At 41.8% G+C, this 24214-nt stretch overlaps 1 protein-coding gene across 1 annotated transcript in view; it reads right to left on the reverse strand.

Annotated features, from left to right (window-relative positions):
* Positions 1-4456: 4456 nt before the first annotated feature.
* dennd6aa (DENN/MADD domain containing 6Aa) overlaps positions 4457-24214 on the reverse strand; it is a 43480-nt gene continuing 23722 nt past the window's right edge. The window contains exons 8-18 of the mRNA XM_041891801.1: positions 24114-24173; positions 23846-23901; positions 23331-23453; positions 22106-22201; positions 19789-19949; positions 17523-17587; positions 17258-17347; positions 14589-14752; positions 11969-12071; positions 6415-6489; positions 4457-4698 (exon numbers count right to left, since the gene is read on the reverse strand). Of these exons, the coding sequence (XP_041747735.1) occupies positions 4567-4698; positions 6415-6489; positions 11969-12071; positions 14589-14752; positions 17258-17347; positions 17523-17587; positions 19789-19949; positions 22106-22201; positions 23331-23453; positions 23846-23901; positions 24114-24173 (1125 nt within the window). The 3' untranslated portion in view covers positions 4457-4566. The remainder of the gene's footprint in view (positions 4699-6414; positions 6490-11968; positions 12072-14588; positions 14753-17257; positions 17348-17522; positions 17588-19788; positions 19950-22105; positions 22202-23330; positions 23454-23845; positions 23902-24113; positions 24174-24214) is intronic.

Consider the following 24214-nt stretch of genomic DNA (forward strand, 5'->3'; position numbering starts at 1 on the left):
CTCCCGGTCGCGGCCGGCTACGACAGAGCCTGGATTCGAACCAGGATCTCTAGTGGCACAGCTAGCACCCGCGATGCAGCGCCTTAGACCACTGCGCCTCCACCTCACTTTCATTTACATTTTTAGTCATTTAGCAGACGCTCTTATCCAGAGCGACTTACAGTTAGTGAGTGCATACATTTTTCATACTCAGTGTATATATTCTGTTGGAGTCATGAAAGAGGATGTTGCAAATGCTCTTTTATACAGATAGAATCTGATTGGTCCACAAGGCAGCTATTTCCTACTTACTACACTGTTAACATTCTAAATGCTGTGTTAAGATAAGTGTGTTAATATACTGGATGTATTTTACAACGCTCCCCATTCACAAAACAAAGAAAATACCAAACCATTTATTAGTAAGTTCCTAGTTGCCCGTTTATTCACATTAAAATACTTCCTCTCACTGAATGCCATTACAGTCTGTAAGCATTAATAGTGGTTCCTCAGTAGTTAATATATTAAGGCTTCAATACAAAAGGATCAAACATTGCAAATGTAAAAATACTGAGTTACTCAAAGCAATATGATGTAGTATATTTTGTTGTTGTGTTACCATCCTTAATCTAGTTCTGTAACATCTAACCAGCCCATTGGAAGATATTACACATTTATAGTATTCCATGTCAGTAATATCTATATTTAGTAAAATAACCACTGTAATGGTAATATAATGAATATAATCATAAATGGGCGATGGCTGGGTATATATTTTTTTACAACATATGTACAAAACATAACTTTTTAGATGAATGGAATATGAGAATAGCCCTTTATACAAAATTGAAGCTTGTTAAAATAAGTATTTTCAAAATATAAAACCAATTGTCACAAGTGTGTACCTACCAATATTAATTTAACTGAAATGTTCCCTCGGAGGACAGTTCCAATGGAATTCTGATGCGTTACAACAGTTCCAATGGAATTCTGATGCGTTACAACAGTTCCAATGGAATTCTGATGCGTTACAACAGTTCCAATGGAATTCTGATGCGTTACAACAGTTCCAATGGAATTCTGATGCGTTACAACAGTTCCAATGGAATTCTGATGCGTTACAACAGTTCCAATGGAATTCTGATGCGTTACAACAGTTCCAATGGAATTCTGATACGTTACAACAGTTCCAATGGAATTCTGATGCGTTACAACAGTTCCAATTGAATTCTGATGCGTTACAACAGTTCCAATGGAATTCTGATGCGTTACAACAGTTCCAATGGAATTCTGATACGTTACAACAGTTCCAATGGAATTCTGATGCGTTACAACAGTTCCAATGGAATTCTGATGCGTTACAACAGTTCCAATGGAATGATAGCGTTCCATACCATTCCAATGGAATTCTGATGCTGATGCGTTACAACAGTTCCAATGGAATTCTGATGCGTTACAACAGTTCCAATGGAATTCTGATGCTGATGCGTTACAACGGTTCCAATGGAATGATGGTGTTCCATGGTGTTTGAAGCAGATCAGAACATGACAGGTTACTGAGTGAGTGAGCCACTACTGTAGATATCAGCAGATGTTATTATAAGCCTACTACACCGTCACAGTTTGACATTTAACCTTTGGCTCCGTTTTCCTAACCATCCCTCATTAAAAGGCACACCCTATGATAAAAAGCGGATCAAGAAAAATAACGTATTCTGTAACATCAAAATATTAAACAAATCAAATCATATATATCGGTTTTCAAAATGTAAGATGTAAAACCCATAGGTCGTCTAATGGCTGGAAAGTCTGACTGCAACATCTCTATTTAGAAAAACATCCTCTGCAGTAATGTTGTTCAGCATAATGTTTAACAGTTCAACAGAGGAAGAACTCTACACTAACATCTCATCAGTCAGTTCATGGTTGAGACATTGCATCTCATGGTTGAGACATTGCACACCATGCATGGAATACGCTCTAAACAAAACTACTACTCAAAGCATAAAAACAAAAGTGAAGTTTGTTCATTAAAATAGCTTGAATACAAAACAGTTAGGATCTAGAAGGCTAAACAAGGTGTCATGAAGCTAACATCACAGCATTTTCACATTCCGTATCAACATCCTAGCCCGGGGACCAGTCTGTTAGCCAACAGTCCCCTGTAGCTCAGTTGGTAGAGCATGGCGCTTGCAACGCCAGGGTTGTGGGTTCGATTCCCACGGGGGGCCAGTATAAATAAAAAAAACTCACTAACTGTAAGTCGCTCTGGATAAGAGCGTCTGCTATATGACTGAAATGTAAAATGTATTCCACTCCTTGTACTCCATGTCATAAGACAAGGAGTGGAATGATTAGCTAAACAGACTGGTACCAAGGCTATCAACAACCATTATGATCAGCAACATTTGTTTATGATGAAACAGTTGGTGTGAACCAAATAAATGACATGGCGGAAAGAGAGACAGAGAAAGTGGCTGGGTCTCAAGACAGAGAGACAGTGGCTGGGTCTCAAGACAGAGAACAGTGGATGGGTCTCAAGACAGAGAGACAGTGGATGGGTCTCAAGACAGAGAGACAGTGGCTGGGTCTCAAGACAGAGAGACAGTGGCTGGGTCTCAAGACAGAGAGACAGTGGCTGGGTCTCAAGACAGAGAGACAGTGGCTGGGTCTCAAGACAGAGAGACAGTGGCTGGGTCTCAAGACAGAGAGACAGTGGCTGGGTCTCAAGACAGAGAGACAGTGGCTGGGTCTCAAGTGAAAATGGAACAGGGTGCAATTGGAGAACCAGCCAGTGTCAGTGGAACGGTAGGAAACCCCCAACTCTGGTTTAGCTAGCCGCTAGAAAGTCCTGGTGCTCAAGGACTTTTCATATGGGTTGTGGTGGGCCTACACAGATGAATAATGGGGTACAACCTCACAAAATCAGGTCCAAATCAATATGACAAGGCAATGTCAGTCAGTCAGTCAGTTTCCCATTTTAACAACATGATTTAACAACATGATTTAGAATTATTGCATCCCAAATGTCTCCCTAATATAAAATACAAATTTAGACCAAAAGTGTTGTTCCAATAGAAGGAATAGGGTGCCATTTGGGAAGCAGTTCAGGTCATTCTCCTTCTGTTCTTCTAATAATGATGATGATATACAAGTTCAATCATATTGGTCTAAAATAACAACAGCACCCTGGTATTGGTCTAAAATAACAACAGCACCCTGGTATTCTATTCAACACACACAGACCAACCTCCAACCGGGTCCTATTCATTAGGGCACAGCGTAACAAAACGTTTTGCAACGCAAAGCAAACAACCATTTATTATTGGACAAGCTTGTTTCAAATCTGTTTTGTGCCTCATGAATGCCACCCTGATGTCGTCTCCTCAACTGAGTGTACAACACATTAAGAACACCTGCTCTTTCCATGACATAGACTGACCAGGTGAAAGCTATGATGATCCCTTATTGATGTCACTTGTTAAATCCACTTCAAATCAGTGTAGATGAACGGGAGGAAACAGGTTAAAGAAGGATTTTTAAGCCTTGAGACAATTGAGACATGGATTGTGTATGTGTGCCATTCAGAGGGTGTATGGCCAAGACAAAAGATTGAAGTGCCTTTGAACGGGGTATGGTAGTAGGTGCCAGGCGTATCGGTTTGTGTCAAGAACTTCAACGCTGCTGGGTTTTTCACGCTTAACAGTTTCCTGTGTGTATCAATAATGGTCCACCACCCAAAGGACATCCAGCCAACTTGACACAACTGTGGGAAGCAAACTTGTTCTCAACTGGCTTACCTGGTTAAATAAAGGTGAAATAAAAAAATAATAATAAAAATTGGAGTCAACATGGACCAGCATCCCTGTGGAACGCTTTCGACACCTTGTAGAGTCCATGCACCCGACGAATTGAGGCTGTTCTGAGGGCAAAAGGGGGTGCAACTCAATATTAGGAAGGTGTTCTTAATGTTTTGTACACTCAGTGATGCTATACATCACAGCTCTTCCTGTCATCATGTCTTCAACATATACACACAACAGCACAGCAACCTTTCATACCGTACACGTACTGTTAAGCCATATATTACGCAACCTGTCTGTCGTTTATTGCAACTGCAGTATCAGCGCAGTGTAGAAACCAAACCAGGCTGTTTTAATAAGTGTAGACCAAGGGCCGGTTTCCCGGACACAGATTATGGTCTTTCCCTTTTTGACTTCACCTACGTCACATGACTCACTGCAGCACAGACGTTCTCTGAGGAATAAACCACTTATTGGCTTATCTTCTTATTTCTGACAGGTTGCATAATCAATAATCATCAGCGGATTTGGGCAATGCCAGCATTGCACATGATGTGGGAGAGGGGCTGGGGGCTGGCAGCCACACAGATCTTAGAGTGCACTTTAAAATTATATATATATATATATATATATATATATATATATATATATATATATATATATATATATGTCTGTTAAAAATCCATAGTTCAATGCTGAGACTGAAACAGTCCTTCCTTCCTCCTCCCCCAGGGGTTATAGGTCAATGATTAGTGGTCAGGGGTTAAAGGTCAGGGGTGAGAGGTCAGGGTGTGGAGGGCTTGTGCAGGATTCCCTGTAGATCATCAGGTAAAGACAGGATGACAGAGTCGATGTGGGCCTGTAGTTTGGTCAACGTCCCCGGCCTCAGAGGAAGCTGCTCTCTCTCTGCCTGAGTCTAGAACAGACAGTAGGGAGGAACAGGTCAGCAAGGCATCAAATCATCTGGATGACTTCCCAGTTCTTTAAGATACTCTGTGTTAGCTAACATAAATCAAGTTAATTTAGCTTACACTGAACATACCATGGCCAAAAGTATGTGGACACCCCTTCAAATGAGTGGATTTGGCTATTTCAGCTGACAGGTGTATAAAAATCGAGCACACCGCCATGCAATCTCCATAGACAAACACTGGCAGTAGAATGGTCTTACTGAAGAGCTCAGTGACTTTCAACGTGGCACCGTCATAGGATGTCACCTTTCCAACAAGTCAGTTCGTCAAATTTCTGCCCTGCTAGAGCTGCCCTGGGTCAACTGTAAATGCTGTTATTGTGAAGTGGAAACATCTAGGAGCAACAACGGCTCAGCCGTGAAGTGGTAGGCCACACAAGCTCACAGAACGGGACCGCCGAGTGATGAAACGCGTAAAAATCGTCTGTCCTCGTTTGCAACACTCACTACCGAGTTCCAAACTGCCTCTGGAAGCAACGTCAGCACAAGAACTGTTAAATCGGGAGCTTCATGAAATGGGTTTCCATGGCTGAGCAGCCAAACACAGGACTAAGATCACATACGCACTATACACACACGTACACATTTTTGTACTGTAGATATGTGGTAGTAGAGTAGGGGCCTGAGGGCACACAGTGTGTTGTGAAATCTGTTATGAATGTATTGTAATGTTTTTAAAATTGTATAACTGCCTTAACTTTGCTGGACCCCAGGAAGAGTAGCTGCTGCCTTGGCAGGAACTAAATGGGGATCCATAATAAACCCCAGGAAGAGTAGCTGCTGCCTTGGCAGGAACTAAATTGGGATCCATAATAAACAGAAATATAAATCACCATGCGCAATGCCAAGCGTCAGCTGGAGTGGTGTAAAGCTCGCCGCCATTGGACTCTGGAGCAGTGGAAACGCGAGTGATGAATCATGGTTTACCATATGGCAATCCTACGGATGAATCTGGGTTTAGCGGATGCCAGGAGAACGCTACCTGCCCCAATGCATAGTGCCAACTGTAAAGTTTGGTGGAGGAGGAATAATGGTCTGGGGCTGTTTTTCATGGTTCGGGCTACGCCCCTTAGTTCCAGTGAAGGGAAATCTTAACGCTACAGCATACAATGACATTCTAGACCATTCTGTGCTTCCAACTTTGTGGCAACAGTTTGGGGAAGGCCCTTTCCTGTTTTAGCATAACATTGACCCAGTGCACAAACCGAGGTCCATACAGAAATGGTTTGTCGAGATCGGTGTGGAAGAACTTGACTGGCCTGCACACAGCCCTGACCTCAACTCCATCGAACACCTTGGGGATGAATTGGAACGCCTAATCACCCAACATCAGTGCCCCACCTCACTAATGCTCTTGTGGCTGAATGGAATCAAGTCCCCACAGCAATGTTCCAACATCTAGTGGAAAGCTTTCCCAGAAGAGTGGAGGCTGTTATAGCAGCAAAGGGGGGGACCAACTCCATATTAACGCTCATGATTTTAGAAAGAGATGTTCGACGAGCAGGTGTCCACATACTTTTGGCCACGTAGAGTACAAATCTATGGGTTGGTAGAACCACACTACTGTTATGTGTTCTATCACTAATGAGCAGAAGGCTGAAGTCCTGTCAGTCTGGAGAATACCATGTCAATCTGTTACAACGAAAACAACCCCATACTGACCAGTTTGTCTTTGAGTTTGAGAACGAGGTCCACAGTCTCCACCTCAGTGTGTTGCTGGACACGCAACTGCAGATCCTACATGAAGAATATAAAAATGGAGAGAGAGTTGTCAATAGGCCCCGATGCATGATGTGGCAAATAGGTCTGGCTGTAAAACCGATTGGCAAACGTACTGCAAATTGAGAAATCATGTGACTAAACTGAATAAAAAGAAGAAGAAACTCCACTATGAAACAAAGATAATTGATATAAAGAATGATGGTAAAAAGCTTTGGAGCAGCTTTAATGAAATGTTGGGCAAAAAGGCAAACTCAGCTCCATCATTCATTGTATCAGATGGCTCATTCATCACAAAACCCTCTGATATTGCAAACTACTTTAATGATTTTTTCATTGGCAAGATTAGCAAACTTAGGCATGACATGCCAGCAACAAACGCTGACACTACACATCCAAGTATATCTGACCAAATTATGAAAGACAAGAATTGTAACTTTGAATTCCGTAATGTGAGTGTGGAAGAGGCGAAAAAAGTATTGTTGTCTATCAACAATGATAAGCCACCGGGGTCTGACAACTTGGATGGAAAATTACTGAGGATAATAGCGGACGATATTGCCACTCCTATTTGCCATATCTTCAGTTTAAGCCTACTAGAAAGTGTGTATCCTCAGGCCTGGAGGGAAGCTAAAGTCATTCCGCTACCCAAGAATAGTAAAGCCCCCTTTACTGGCTCAAATAGCCGACCAATCAGCCTGTTACCAACCCTTAGTAAACTTTTGGAAAACATGGTGTTTGACCAGATACAATGCTATTTTACAGTAAACAATTGACAACAGATTTTCAGCACGGTTATAGGGAAGGACATTCAACAAGCACAGCACTTACACAAATGACTGATGATTGGCTGAGAGAAATTGATGATAAAAATATTGTGGGGGCTGTTTTGTTAGACTTCAGTGTGGCTTTTGACATTATCGATCATAGTCTGTTGCTGGAAAAACATATGTTATGGCTTTACACCCCCTGCTATATTGTGGATAAAGAGTTACCTGTCTAACAGAACACAGAGGGTGTTCTTTAATGGAAGCCTCTCCAACATAATCCAGGTAGAATCAGGAATTCCCAGGGCAGCTGTCTAGGCCCCTTAATTTGTTCAATCTTTACTAACGACATGCCACTGGCTTTGTTCAGGAGACTAAACTGCTTGGAGTAACCCTGGAATTTAAACTGTCATGGTCAAAACATATTGATAGAACAGTAGGTAGGATGGGGAGAAGTCGGTCTATAATAAAGCGCTGATCTGATCTCCATCACCTAGGACTTGAAATAATCAAATCTCAAATATTTGTCAATTTTTGCTCAATCACGCATGCTTTCTCAAACAGCTGTAACTGTATATGCATTTGTAAAATCAGGTCCTTTCTTGAGTTGGGCTCTGGGATGTAACAACCGTTGAGCATCTGAGCTTATGGTTGATTGTGGAGGAAAGGGGTGGAGTGTGTTAGAGTACGTGAAATCCTCCTGTAGCTCAGTTGGTAGAGCATGGCGCTTGCAACGCCAGGGTTGTGGGTTCGTTTCCCACGGGGGGGGGGGGTCCAGTATGGAAATGTATGCACTCACTAACTGTAAGACGCTCTGGATAAGAGCGTCTGCTAAATGACTAAAATGTAAAATGTGCGTGTGTGTATCCCACATCTGGGTAAGGATGTTAGGGAGAATATAGGATGAACCACACTTGCTAAAATAAGAATAGCTTGACAAAAATGTAATACATAAATTAAATGTAATACAATGTAATGTAATACAATGGTTAGGATGGTCAATAAATGTAATGTAATACAATGGTAATCCGGGTTATAGGTAACAATCCTTCGCATGAAATGCCGACATTATTACGCATATTAATTGATAATGATGGAAATTAAGATGTGCAAGATATTTGAATAGATATGTATTTTTAAATAGCTAAATATATATTGAGCATTTGGAAATGCTTTTGGCGGTTGACCTGCTTCTGTTTTGTGGGTGGCACGGTGTGCGGTTTTAAAAAAGGCTGGGTCCTGGCCTCTCGGGGGGGGCCTAGGGATCCAGGGGAGGACGGGGGTGGTATGCCGATCACTGGGATGACAACCCAACTTGGGATGGGGAGGGGCTTTAGCGGGGGAATTAGTGGAGAACAATTGGAGGGTTACTTAGTAGCAATGCAAATATCATGGTACAGCTATATGGACACTCGATCACTGGTATTTTTTAATGGTAAATTTACAAACATATATAATGATAAATAGATTTGAAACTTGTATCTCATTACGGTATATGGTGAAATAAGTATAGCCAGTTATAATTGTAATGGCTTAGCAGATAACAAAAGAATAACAATATTTACATGGCTCAAAGAGAAGGAATATAATATCTATTGTTTACAGGAAACTCATTCAACAATTCTAGATGAAGTTGTATGGAAAAAGGAAAGGGGGGGCGAAATATACTTCTCCCATGGGCAAATAAACTCAAAAGGGGTGATGATATTAATTAACAGTAATTTCGATCCAAATGTGCAAATTGTCCAAACAGATCCGCAAGGTACAGTGAGGGAAAAAAGTATTTGATCCCCTGCTGATTTTGTACGTTTGCCTACTGACAAAGAAATTATCAGTTTATAATTTTAATGGTAGGTTTATTTGAACAGTGAGAGACAGAATAACAACAAAAAAATCCAGAAAAACGCATGTCAAAAATGTTATAAATTGATTTGCATTTTAATGAGGGAAAGAAGTATTTGAATCCCTCTCAATCAGAAAGATTTCTGGCTCCCAGGTGTCTTTTATACAGGTAACGAGCTGAGATTAGGAGCACACTCTTAAAGGGAGTGCTCCTAATCTCAGTTTGTTACCTGTATAAAAGACACCTGTCCATAGAAGCAATCAATCAATCAGATTCCAAACTCTCCACCATGGCCAAGACCAAAGAGCTCTCCAAGGATTTCAGGGACAAGATTGTAGACCTACACAAGGCTGGAATGGGCTACAAGACCATCGCCAAGCAGCTTGGTGAGAAGGTGACAACAGTTGGTGAGATTATTCTCAAATGGAAGAAAGACAAAAGACCTGTCAATCTCCCTCGGCCTGGGGCTCCATGCAAGATCTCACCTCGTGTAGTTGTAATGATCATGAGAAAGGTGAGTAATCAGCCCAGAACTACACGGGAGGATCTTGTCAATGATCTCAAGGCAGCTGGGACCATAGTCACCAAGAAAACAATTGGTAACACACTACGCCGTGAAGGACTGAAATCCTGCAGGTCCCCCTGCTCAAGAAAGCACATATACAGGCCCGTCTGAAGTTTGCCAATGAACATCTGAATGATTCAGAGGAGAACTGGGTGAAAGTGTTGTGGTCAGAAGAGACCAAAATCGAGCTCTTTGGCATCAACTCACCGTGTTTGGAGGAGGAGGAATGCTGCCTATGACCCCAAGAACACCATCCCCACCGTCAGGGCGGCAGGTAGCTTAGTGGGTAAGAGCGTTGTGCCAGTAACCGAAAGGTCACTGGTTCTAATCCCCGAGCCGACTAGGTGAAAAATCTGTCGATGTGCCCTTAAGCAAGGCACTTAACCCTAATTGCTCATGTAAGTCGCTCTGGATAACAGCGTCTGCTAAATGACTAAAATGTAAATGTAAAAATGTCAAACACGGAGGTGGAAACATTATGCTTTGGGGGTGTTTTTCTGCTAAGGGGACAGGACAACTTCACCGCATGAAAGGGACGATGGATGGGGCCATGTACCGTCAAATCTTGGGTGAGAACCTCCTTCCCTCAGCCAGGGCATTGAAAATGGGTCGTGGATGGGTATTCCAGCATGACAATGACCCAAAACACAAGGCCAAGGAGTGGCTCAAGAAGAAGCACATTAAGGTCCTGGAGTGGCCTAGCCAGTCTCCAGACCTTAATCCCATAGAAAATCTGTGGAGGGAGCTGAAGGTTCGAGTTGCCAAACGTCAGCCTTGAAACCTTAATGACTTGGAGAAGATCTGCAAAGAGGAGTGGGCCAAAATCCCTCCTGAGAGTTGTGCAAACCTGGTGGCCAACTACAAGAAACGTCTGACCTCTGTGATTGCCAACAAGGGTTTTGCCACCAAGTACTAAGTCATGTTTTGCAGAGTGGTCAAATACTTATTTCCCTCATTAAAATGCAAATCAATTTATAACATTTGTGACGTGTTTTTCTGGATTTCTTTGTTGTTATTCTGTCTCTCTCTGTTCAAATAAACCTACCATTAAAATTATAGACTGATCATGTCTTTGTCAGTGGGCAAACATACAAAATCAGCAGGGGATCAAATACTATTTTCCCCTCACTGTATGTATGTATGTATGTATGTATGTATGTATGTATGTATGTATGTATGTATGTATATGCAAGAAAAAAACATGGGGGATTGGAAGTGATGCTGACAATTACATTGATGGAAGTTACAATCTATCTGCAATATTAAAGCTGATCTACTGATTTTTTTTTTTTTAATAAAGCGCTGCTCTGCCTTCTTAACATCACTATTAACAAGGCAGGTCCTACAGGCCCAAGTTGTCACACCTGGACTACTGTTCAGTCGTGTGGTCAGGTGCCACAAAGAGGGACTTGGGAAACTATGGGAGGCGCACAGACATGCCACCAGAGGTCTCTTCACAGTCCCCAAGTCCAGAACAGACAATGGGAGGTTCACAGTACTACATAGAGCCATGACTACATGGAACTCTATTCCACATCAAGTAACTCATGCCAGCAGTAAAATTAGATTTAAAAAACGTTTAAAGATACACCTTATGGGGCCTCCCGAGAGGCGCTGTGGTCTAAGGCTGTGCCACTAGAGATCCTGGTTCGAGTCCAGGCTCTGTCGTGACTGGGAGACCCATGGGGCAGCGCACAATTGGCCCAGCGTCGTCCAGGGTAGGGTAGGGTTTGACCAGGAAGGGATGTTCTTGCCCCATCGCGCACTAGCGACTCCTGTGGCGGGCCGGGCACAGTGCACGCTGACACGGTCGCCAGGTGTACAGTGTTTCCACCGACACATTGGTGCGGCTGGCTTCCAGGTTAAACGGGCACTGTGTCAAGAAGCAGTGTCGGCTCGGTTGGGTTGTGTTTCAGAGGACGGGAGTTGCAGCGATGGGACAAGACTGTAACTACCAATTGGATATCACGTAATTGGGGAGAAAAAGGGGTAAAATACCACCAAAAATAATAATAATAATTTATATATATATATATATATATATATATATATATATATATATATATATATATATATATATATATATATATATATATATATATATATACATACACATACACACACACACCTTATGGACTGTAAGTCTCTTTGGATAAAAGCGTCTGCTAAATGGCATATTATTATATTATTATTATGGAACAGCAGGGAATGTACACATGGATGTTGTACTGTAGATATGTGGTAGTAGAGTAGGGGTCTGGGGGCACACAGTGTGTTGTGAAATCTGTTATGAATGTATTGAAATGTTTCTTCATTACTCACCTCCTCACAGAGAGCCTCCAGGTGAAGGGCCTCCAGTTTCTTCATCATCTCTCTCCTGCGATTCCTGAACCAGCCGTCAAAGTTAGGACACCTCAGGAACTGTCTGGATAGGAAATACACACCAAGATGAAAAAACAACAACAGGCTTTTAGGATGCATAGACCATGTCACATTCACAAAGTCTGCAAACAGGAAACGCACAGACTGTCATTATATTACATCATAACAGACTGTCATCATATTACATCATAACAGACTGTCATTATATTACATCATAACAGACTGTCATTATATTACATCATAACAGACTGTCATCATATTACATCATAACAGACTGTCATCATATTACATCATAACAGACTGTCATCATATTACATCATAACAGACTGTCATCATATTACATCATAACAGACTGTCATTATATTACATCATAACATACTGTCATCATATTACATCATAACAGACTGTCATCATATTACATCATAACAGACTGTCATTATATTACATCATAACAGACTGTCATCATATTACATCATAACAGACTGTCATTATATTACATCATAACAGACTGTCATTATATTACACCATAACAGACTGTCATCATATTACATCATAACAGACTGTCATCATATTACATCATAACAGACTGTCATTATATTACACCATAACAGACTGTCATCATATTACATCATAACAGACTGTCATCATATTACATCATAACAGACTGTCATTATATTACATCATAACAGACTGTCATCATATTACATCATAACAGACTGTCATTATATTACATCATAACAGACTGTCATCATATTACATCATAACAGACTGTCATCATATTACATCATAACAGACTGTCATCATATTACATCATAACAGACTGTCATCATATTACATCATAACAGACTGTCATTATATTACATCATAACAGACTGTCATCATATTACACCATAACAGACTGTCATCATATTACATCATAACAGACTGTCATTATATTACATCATAACAGACTGTCATCATATTACACCATAACAGACTGTCATCATATTACATCATAACAGACTGTCATCATATTACATCATAACAGACTGTCATTATATTACACCATAACAGACTGTCATCATATTACATCATAACAGACTGTCATCATATTACATCATAACAGACTGTCATTATATTACATCATAACAGACTGTCATTATATTACATCATAACAGACTGTCATCATATTACATCATAACAGACTGTCATCATATTACATCATAACAGACTGTCATCATATTACATCATAACAGACTGTCATTATATTACATCATAACAGACTGTCATCATATTACATCATAACAGACTGTCATTATATTACATCATAACAGACTGTCATTATATTACACCATAACAGACTGTCATCATATTACATCATAACAGACTGTCATCATATTACATCATAACAGACTGTCATCATATTACATCATAACAGACTGTCATTATATTACATCATAACAGACTGTCATCATATTACATCATAACAGACTGTCATTATATTACATCATAACAGACTGTCATTATATTACACCATAACAGACTGTCATCATATTACATCATAACAGACTGTCATTATATTACATCATAACAGACTGTCATTATATTACACCATAACAGACTGTCATCATATTACATCATAACAGACTGTCATCATATTACATCATAACAGACTGTCATCATATTACATCATAACAGACTGTCATTATATTACATCATAACAGACTGTCATCATATTACATCATAACAGACTGTCATTTTATTACATCATAACAGACTGTCATTATATTACATCATAACAGACTTGTGTTTCCTGGTAGACAGACAGAAGTAAAAAAAATAAAGCTATCTTATAAAAAGCTTTAAAATGGGCTTCTTTTATAAGAATAGGGCATGCCTTTCATTAAATAGCAGAAAACGAATCATCCAGTCGACATTCATCTCAGCTTTAGACTATGGCAATAGCATCTATATGAATGCAGCTGCCACTGTATTGACGCCACTGGACCCAGTTAATCATAACACATTACGATTTATTACGCTGGTGATAGGTTCAGTACACATCACTGACTGCCTTCTACATCAGGAAGTAGGCTGCCCGCTCTTTAGTCTCGACGATCAATGCACTACTCTCTTTTTTCGTTTCTAAAGAAAGCTATTTTACCAAAACACCCGCTGTCCCTAAAATCATGAATAACTTTTAGACGTCCTGTACACGTTGCCCCGGTCTCAGGGATAGTGAACACTGGAAATTCCTTCGGTATCTACATAGTTAGGTAAATCCGATTTTAGTTTTTTGCACCTTATTTATAGAATAATCTCAAAAACTCTTTAAAATTGGATGCTTTGGTGCATCTTGGGAAATTCTGAAAACGGATTGAGGACCTTATTACTGATGAATGTCTTTCCCTATGACTGTGTTTGTTTTGCATTTTGTATATTTGATGTGTGCGTTTTTGTAATTCAGGGCTCATCTGTAAAAGAGACATCTCAGTACGACTCCCTGGATAAATAAAAGGTTAAATACACGTGGAACCAGGCTATCTATGCGTGTCAACAATGCAAATGTGGATGTCAGCACCTGTAGAGTCCCATCCAGTCTCCTTTGAGTCGTGAGGTGAGCTGAGGACCAGCCTTCTCCAGAGTCTTCATAAACTCCTCCTGGAGGAACGGTCTCAACTGGGGAGGACTCTTCCAAGGAGAGATGCTCTTCTGCAGAGGCATCAGACTGGCCACGTAACGCTCCTGTGAGATGGAGAAAGGGAATGGAAGACTTGTGTTAGAGAAGTTTTCATAAAGCCCTTCAACACAACTACTTTTTAAAGGTTCTCAGCACAGTGTTCTATATTCCCAGTCGGTATTAGATAGAACGTCGCGGCCCCGCCCACCTGGGGGGAGAAACAACCTGTGCTTACCTAGGTTATCCCATTGGCTCACAGCAAAAACGTAACCTTTTTCAACCGATATTTTGTTGTCTGCTTGTCTCTACCCACATCTACATATTACCTCAACTACCTCAACTAGCCGGTGCCCCCACACATTGACTCTGCACCGGTACCCCCCTGTATATATAGCCTCCCTACTGTTATTTTATTTTACTTCTGCTCTTTTTTTCTCAACACTTTTTTGTTGTTTTATTCTACTTTTTTATTAAAAATAAATGCACTGTTGGTTAAGGGCTGTAAGTAAGCATTTCACTGTAATGTCTGCACCTGTTGTATTCGGCGCATGTGGCCAATAACATTTGATTTGATTTGATTGGTAGTCAATAACAAAACTACATTTCAAGTACAACATGTCTAAAGATTACTTTTCAACATTGCCTGCTCCCAGGCGTTCTCTCTACTTAGAAAAACGTAATATTGTAGGGCTTCCCCCCCCAAGCGTTCTCTCTACTTAGAAAAACGTAATATTGAAGGGCTTCCCTCAAGTCTCTTTTCATGACGGTGCTAGTTAGCTACCGACCGGAACATTAAGCTAACCAAGACCAACAACGCAAACAAACAGACTATACAGCTACAAGTAGTGAGTGGAGTTACAAACAGACTATACAGCTACAAGTAGTGAGTAGAGTTACAAACAGACTATACAGCTACAAGTAGTGAGTAGAGTTACAAACAGAATATACAGCTACAAGTAGTGAGTGGAGTTACAAACAGACTATATTAAACAAGTTAAATGTCTTACCTGTGATCAAGAAATGTGACTGTTCCAGGTGCAAAAACAATGTCCTATCCCGGAGCTCAAGTAAATGACATTACTAAGCTGCTCCCGAATGTACTACGCCAGGACATGGAAATCGATTCTATCGTAGTCCATGTGGGTTTTAATGACATTATGAAGGGCAGCTCTGAACAGTTGAAACTGGATTTTAAAGAGCTGATTGACTCTGCTAGACACTAATAAAAAGACCCATCATATCGTGCCATTGAACGCTTTAGCAGGATTCTCTCTCTTCACAACTGGCTACGCGATTACTGCAGCTCAATGGGTGTAACTTTTGTTGACAATTTCGATATCTTTTGGAAACAAAACACGTTTTGTAAGGAGGATGTGATCCATCAAAATCATTTGGGTTCCTGGATCCTTTCACAGCATTATAAGGCTGCGTTGAGACAATGACTTATCAATGACCCAAGCCCAGCTCAGTTAATCCCTACCATTGTGACGCTGAGTTGTCATAATGCTTCAGCAAATGTACATTATACCAGGGGCGTCGGTAGACACAATGTGGGTAACCTAATTTATGTCCCTCTAACTGCCCTGAATGCCTCTGCTGATCCTACAGCTATTGGATGCAGCAATCATGTGCCTAAAACCAGATTTATACTGTTAGAACTCAGGTGGTGTGCCCTAGTAGGAAGTCCACTGTGTGCAGCTCACCCTGCACTAACATAAATAACATGAGCATATCTACTTCTGCTAAGTTTCCCAGTAAAGCAATTAAAACATCCCAGAGGAAAAGTGCTCAAAATAGCCCACCTTAACATATGTAGCTTAAGAAACATGTTCATGAAATCAATAATTTGCTAGTAACAGATGACATTCATATTCTGACTATCTTTGAAACTCACTTAGATAATACCTTTGATTATACAGTGGTAGTAATACAAGGTTATAACATTTACAGACAAGACAGTAATGCCAATGGTGGAGGTGTTGCTGTTTATATTCAGAACCACATTCCTGTAAAGATTAGAGAGGATCTCATGTTAAATACTGTTGAAGTAATATGGCTACAGGTTCACCTGCCTCACCTAAAGCCCATTCTGGTGGGAAGCTGCTATAGACCACCAAGTGGTAACAGTCTGTATCTGGATAACATGTGTGAAATCCTTAATAATGTATGTGATATCAACAGAGAAGTTTATTTTCTGGTTAATTTAAATATTGACTGGCTTTCAGAAGAGCTCTTCTCGCAGGCTCTATTTCCCTACGTGGGAGCATCGCAAACCGTAGGTCGAGATTTTTGCCTGGTTACATTGAACAACACAGCAGCTTTTCGGCACGTTTTGTTATTTCTGTATAACAAAAAAAATAGACGATGAAGTTGGCTCTTTTACAAGAGGAAGGAATGTATGTTTTCCCAAATGTGTGGGTGTGGTCGAGGGGAATTCCTTATTGTTACGTGAGTATGGACTCGGAATATAAGAGCAGTTATTGATGTTCTAGGTTCTAAGGTTCCCAGGTTCTGAGGTTTTAAGTTTCTGATGTTCTAAGTTTGATGTTCTAAGTTTCTGATGTTCTCACCAGTGGAATGATGAAGCTCTGCGTCAGCTCCAGGAAGTACCGTCGCAGGATGGCATTCTGTGCCGCCGAGGGACGTTTCTGTTGGACACCCTGAGGGGAGGACACAACAGGAACCTCAGTATACACAACAACAACAACAACATCCTGAGGGGAGGACACAACAGGAACCTCAGTATATACAGCAGGCATAGTTAGTCCCGAACGGCTCGCTATTGCCAATACACCCCCCCCATTACTTTCTGTAGTTCCTTAGTTCCCCGCTTACCTTCTGTAGTTGTTTGATGATATCCTCATCTTTGCTGATGTAGGGCTTGTATGCGCTGTAGACACCTGCAATGGAACACACAAACTAGTTTCACACAGTGAAGGGGCAATGTGGATATGGGAACACTAGCTTCACACAGTGAAGGGGCAATGTGGATATGGGAACACTAGCTTCACACAGTGAAGGGGCAATGTGGATATGGGAACACTAGCTTCACACAGTGAAGGGGCAATGTGGATATGGGAACACTAGCTTCACACAGTGAAGGGGCAATGTGGATATGGGAACACTAGCTTCACACAGTGAAGGGGCAATGTGGATATGGGAACACTAGCTTCACACAGTGAAGGGGCAATGTGGATATGGGAACACTAGCTTTACACAGTGAAGGGCAGTGTCGGTCCGTGCCGTTTAAGATTTGGGAGAACGATTATAATTTTTATGAGCATGGCCTTATTTCTATTACAGCATATTGGATGACTGTAATTCATATTCCATTCACCCAGCTCAATGTACCATCGATATGTTTAGGATACTAAATGATACTAAAATGTTCCCTATACCTATCATGAGGTTGCTACAACATAGCCTACGAATGAAAGTTTATAAAGTAGGTGCACGGGTCGAGACCCAAGTTGGAGTAATCAAAGTGACAGAAAATACCGCCTTGCACTCTCTGGCCTGCATCTAGCTGATCTAGGCTGTAATCATTAGTCCAAACAGTTGCAAACGAGAGTTTCTATTGGACAAATTCAGCTAGGTTTATCCCCGTTTCGTTCCGTTGCTTCCGTTTAAGAAACTTTTTAACAGAATCGGCGGAATGATCACCCCCAAACACAGTTGACTTTCATAGCAGCCACATACAAACAGCATGATCCCTTGGCTCGTTGTATAAGCCCTTCTTCCATCTACCCGCTATTCTGTGTCCAGGCGAAAAAACCTTTCCAAGCCAAACCTTCATACCCTGATCACTAACCGCTACACACAGCCTACATCAGGGTTCTTCAATTCCGGTCCTGGAGGGCCGAAACACTTCTGTTTTTTTATTTCTACCTGGTAGTTAATTGCACTCACCAGGTGTCCCAGGTCTGAAATAGCCCCTGATTAGAAGGAGAGGATGAAAAACAGAGGTGTTTCGGCCCTCCAGGACCGGAATTGAAGAACCCTGGCCTATATCATTGTCACCATATTAGCTAACGTCATAGTCAACACAGCTACTAGAACTAACGCATTAGTAAACCCGCTACAATCACGCAGTACAGTAAGCAGTTTAGCAGTTACACCGGCGGGCCCCGGTGGCAATACATTAATACAACTGAAAGCTTCCCTTGACTTGGAAGAGTTCCAGTGTTGGATAGCCTTAGCCAGCTAGCTAACATAAACAGCATTCCTCCGTTTGAGCCGGGTGTGTGAGTAGGCTAACTTAGCTAGCTGTGAAAGTGAGAGAAAAAAATACAACGAAATATAGCTCTCTCGCTCTCTCTGTTAATATGTTGAAAACTGTTAAACTATTGTCTTCCTCTCTTAGTCAACTGCTCACCACATTTTATGCACTGCAGTGCTAGCTAGCTGTAGCTTATGCTTTCAATACTAGATTCATTCTCTGATCCTTTGATTGGGTGGACAACATGTCAGTTCATGCTGCAAGAGCTCTGATAGGTTGGAGGACGTCCTCCGGAAGTTGTCATAATTACTGTGTAAGTCTATGGAATGGGGTGAGAACCATGAGCCTCCTAGGTATTGTATTGAAGTCAATGTACCCAGAGGAGGATGGAAACTAGCTGTCCTCCGGCTACACCATGGTGCTACCCTACAGAGTGCTGTTGAGGCTACTGTAGACCTTCTTTGCAAAACAGTGTTTTAATAAATGATTGTGACATGTGAATATATTTAGTATAGTTTTATCTAAAAAGGATAACTTTAATGTTTCACTATTTTATTTTTATGAAATTCACTGAGTAAGTTGGTCCTCCCCTTCCTCCTCTGAGGAGCCTCCATTGGTGAAGGGGGAATGTGTATATAAAAACACCAGCAGCCATCCATACCAGTCATGCGTAGGGTTGTAAAAACACCAGCAGCCATCCATACCAGTCATGCGTAGGGTTGTAAAAATCCAGAAACTTTCACAAAATTCAAAAGTTTTTCAGAAATCCCAGAAAGAAGCATTTGTGGAATCCTCCATCCTGGGATTCTTCAACCAGGATTTAAAAAAGCCGGGAATTTTTGCAACCCTAGTCAAGTGAGAGTAAAGCCTACGGTCAATAACCTGGTTTAGAGTCCAGGGTCTTCAGGTTCTTCAGCTTCTTGACCTTCATCTGCTTGACCGTCTCTCCAGCCTGCTTCATGTCTCCAATACGGATGATGTGAGGCCAGTGTTGGAGGGTCTTAGCAAAGAACGGGTTGGTCACGCCAAGAATCACAGATGGCCTGAGAAACAGACATAGACAGTCAGAAATACAGACAGCCACAAAGACAGACAGGCACAAAGACACACATGTTAAGAAATCATTGTAGCTCTACTTGACAACATAAGCATGTCTGGCTGGCTTCTGTGTTCCATACACTCCCTAAAAACTCATAGCTAGCATGTCCATTCTACATAGCTAGACAAATTGTTATTTTTATTTATTTTTATTGGTCATTTAGCAGACGCTCTTATCCATAGCGACTTAGGAGCGATTAGGGTTAAGTGCCTTGCTCAAGGGCACATCGACAGATTTTTCACCTAGTCAGCTCGGGGATTAGAACCAGCAACCTTTCGGTTACTGGCACAACGCTCTTAACCACTAAGCTACCTGCCGCCCCAAATCAAATCAAATGTGAAGTATAAAGTGATCGTTATTCCTCCAGTTACGCACTGGGCCTGTGTCGATAACTAGCTTGAGAGTAGAGATCAGGCCACAGCGGTATACTACAAAGCAGGATCAAGGAGTTAGCTAGCCAATTTACCAAAATATTCTGAAATATATAAATATTTTTTTAAGATAAGCTTGAAATTGGTATGCTCTAATTGATTCAACAAACGACAACACATATCTAAGTGTAGCTTTTTTAATCCATAGTTATTTCTGCTGGCTTATCAGAGTGAGTTGGCTAATTCATAGAAGCTGCTCTGTAGTATACCCCTCAGTGGAGAGCACAAGGTGTTTTCAGTTGTGCCAGTTAACTCACAGGGCCTGTATTCTGGTACTCCTACTATACTATAGTGTTACTCAGGAGGCCTGTGTTCTGGTACTCCTACTATACTATAGTGTTACTCACAGAGACCTGTGTTCTGGTACTCCTACTATACTATAGTGTTACTCAGGAGGCCTGTGTTCTGGTGGTGTACTCCTACTATACTATAGTGTTACTCAGGAGGCCTGTGTCCTGGTGGTGTACTCCTACTATACTATAGTGTTACTCAGGAGGCCTGTGTTCTGGTGGTGTACTCCTACTATACTATATTGTTACTCAGGAGGCCTGTGTCCTGGTACTCCTACTATACTATAGTGTTACTCACAGGGCCTGTGTCCTGGTGGTGTACTCCTACTATACTATAGTGTTACTCACGGGGCCTGTGTCCTGGTACTCCTACTATACTATAGTGTTACTCACGGGACCTGTGTCCTGGTGGTGTACTCCTACTATACTATAGTGTTACTCACGGGACCTGTGTCCTGGTGGTGTACTCCTACTATACTATAGTGTTACTCACGGGGCCTGTGTCCTGGTGGTGTACTCCTACTATACTATAGTGTTACTCACGGGGCCTGTGTCCTGGTGGTGTACTCCTACTATACTATAGTGTTACTCACGGGGCCTGTTTTCTGGTACTCCTACTATAGTGTTACTCACGGGGCCTGTGTCCTGGTGGTGTACTCCTACTATACTATAGTGTTACTCAGGAGGCCTGTGTCCTGGTGGTGTACTCCTACTATACTATAGTGTTACTCACAGGGCCTGTATTCTGGTACTCCTACTATACTATAGTGTTACTCAGGAGTCCTGTGTTCTGGTGGTGTACTCCTACTATACTATAGTGTTACTCAGGAGGCCTGTGTCCTGGTGGTGTACTCCTACTATACTATAGTGTTACTCACAGGGCCTGTGTCCTGGTGGTGTACTCCTACTATACTATAGTGTTACTCACGGGGCCTGTGTCCTGGTACTCCTACTATACTATAGTGTTACTCACGGGACCTGTGTCCTGGTGGTGTACTCCTACTATACTATAGTGTTACTCACGGGGCCTGTGTCCTGGTGGTGTACTCCTACTATACTATAGTGTTACTCACGGGGCCTGTGTCCTGGTGGTATAGTGTTACTCACGGGGCCTGTGTCCTGGTGGTATAGTGTTACTCACGGGGCCTGTGTCCTGGTGGTATAGTGTTACTCACGGGGCCTGTGTCCTGGTGGTATAGTGTTACTCACGGGGCCTGTGTCCTGGTGGTATAGTGTTACTCACGGGGCCTGTGTCCTGGTGGTATAGTGTTACTCACGGGGCCTGTGTCCTGGTGGTATAGTGTTACTCACGGGGCCTGTGTCCTGGTGGTATAGTGTTACTCACGGGGCCTGTGTCCTGGTGGTATAGTGTTACTCACGGGGCCTGTGTCCTGGTGGTGTACTCCTTAAACTCGCTGTCATGGATGGTGAAGTACGGTCTGAAGTCACTGCAGTAACGCAGTGGAGAGATGCAGCTGTACACGCACACACACACACACACACACACACACACAGAGACACACACACACACACACATTAGTGATACTACTCCAGACACGTTAATAACCTTGATAAAGGGGTTGAGTCTATTATACTGGCATCAGCCTGCACGTAGCTCCTGCATGACATTGTGGCATTTGCCTTTCTGATTTTCTCTATTTTTTGCATATTTTTGATACTTAATGTTTTTAGATCTTCAACCAAAACCTAATATTAGATAAAAGGGTACCTGAGTGAACAAATAACACAACATTTGGATAATTATTTAATTTATTTAATAAACAAAGTTATGCAACACACAATGCCCCTGTGTGAAGAAGTAATTCCCCACCTTTAGCTGCAATGACTCCAACCAAATGCTTCCTGTAGTTGTTGATCAGTGTCTCACGTCGCTGTGGAGGAATTTTGGGCCCACCCTTCCATGCAGAACATTTGTGGGATAATTCTACAGGAGAATGTCAGACCATCCGTCTGTGAGCTGAAGCTGAAGCGCAGCTGGGTCATGCAGCAAGACAATGATCCAAAACACACAATCAAGTCTACATCAGAATGGCTGAAAAGCAACTAATTTAATGTTTTGGAATGGCCTAGTCAAAGTCCAGACCTCAACCCGATTGAGATGTTGTGGCAGGACTTGAAACGAGCAGTTCATGCTTGAAAACCCACACGTCACTGAGTTAAAGCAGTTCTGCATGGAAGGGTGGGCCCAAAATTCCTCCACAGCGACGTGAGAGACTGATCAACAACCACAGGAAGCATTTGGTTGGAGTCATTGCAGCTAAATGTGGCACAACCAGTTACTGAGTGTAAGGGGGCAATTACTTTGTCACACAGGGCAATTGGGTGTTGCATAACTTTGTTTATGAAATAAATTAAATAATTGTCAAAATGTTGTGTTATTTGTTCACTCAGGTACCCTTTATCTAATATTAGATTTTGGTTGAAGATCTAAAAACATTCAGTGTCAAAAATATGCAAAAATAGAGAAAATTCTAAAAGGGGAACATACTTTTTCACAGCACTGTATTTTACATTATATCTGTATACTGTTTTATTAAAAAAAAAAATATGTTAATCTTTCTAGCCACACCCTCCTTGTCTCACCTGACCAATGCCAGAACAGTATCGGAGGATTCTGCCGGTGATGGTGCCATGACAACCAGAGCCTCTCCTAGCAACACCAGCTCCCATAACATCTGAATGTGGAAGAAGACTGGGTGGAAACACCTGCAGAGTGTGAGTGAAAGAGATGGACAGATGTTCATGCAAACACAGACTGGAACTGGATCTGCTCTACGTTTCCCCCTGGATGGATTCTTTACAGAAACGAGTCCCTGAGAGGAGGAACTGATGTTACCATGGCTACAGTGGGGGAACAACATAAAGCAGCTAAGGGTACAAAAGGGGCAGAACTGCACTACCACTCCCTACCAATGGGTGGCATCAGAGAGCTGAGGAGGTGGTACAACAACTTATCAACAGTCCAGCACCCTTTTCCCTATATAGTGCACTACTTTTGACCAGAGCCCTATGCAGGCCCTGGTCAAAGGTGGTGCACTATATAAAAGATATAGTGCGCGCCATTTGGGATGAACCCCCCACTCCTAACATGTACTCACATGAACAAGTCTACCTCATGGATTGTGGGGAGAACTATGGACACCAGGTTGTCATTCTGTAACACAAATGAGTCATCGGGTATAATAAGGTTCACAGGGTATTGAGGAGATTATCAGCAGTGCACCAGAATGACACGGAATGCATCTGAAATGGCATCCTATTCTCTATTTCGTGCACTGGTCAAAAGTAGTTCACTAATAGCGAATAGAGGGTGCCATTTTGGACGCCTGGTCATGTTTTTAGTAGCATGGTGATTCTCATCATCACCTGTGCTGACTGCACCAGCTGAGAGGTTCCAGGCTTGTCATAACATGTAGGGATCCGAACCTAGCAAAACACGAAGAAATATTGATTATTGATTGATTATG

Source organism: Coregonus clupeaformis, chromosome 12 (genome assembly GCF_020615455.1).
Source record: "Coregonus clupeaformis isolate EN_2021a chromosome 12, ASM2061545v1, whole genome shotgun sequence".
Classification (NCBI taxonomy): domain Eukaryota; kingdom Metazoa; phylum Chordata; class Actinopteri; order Salmoniformes; family Salmonidae; genus Coregonus; species Coregonus clupeaformis.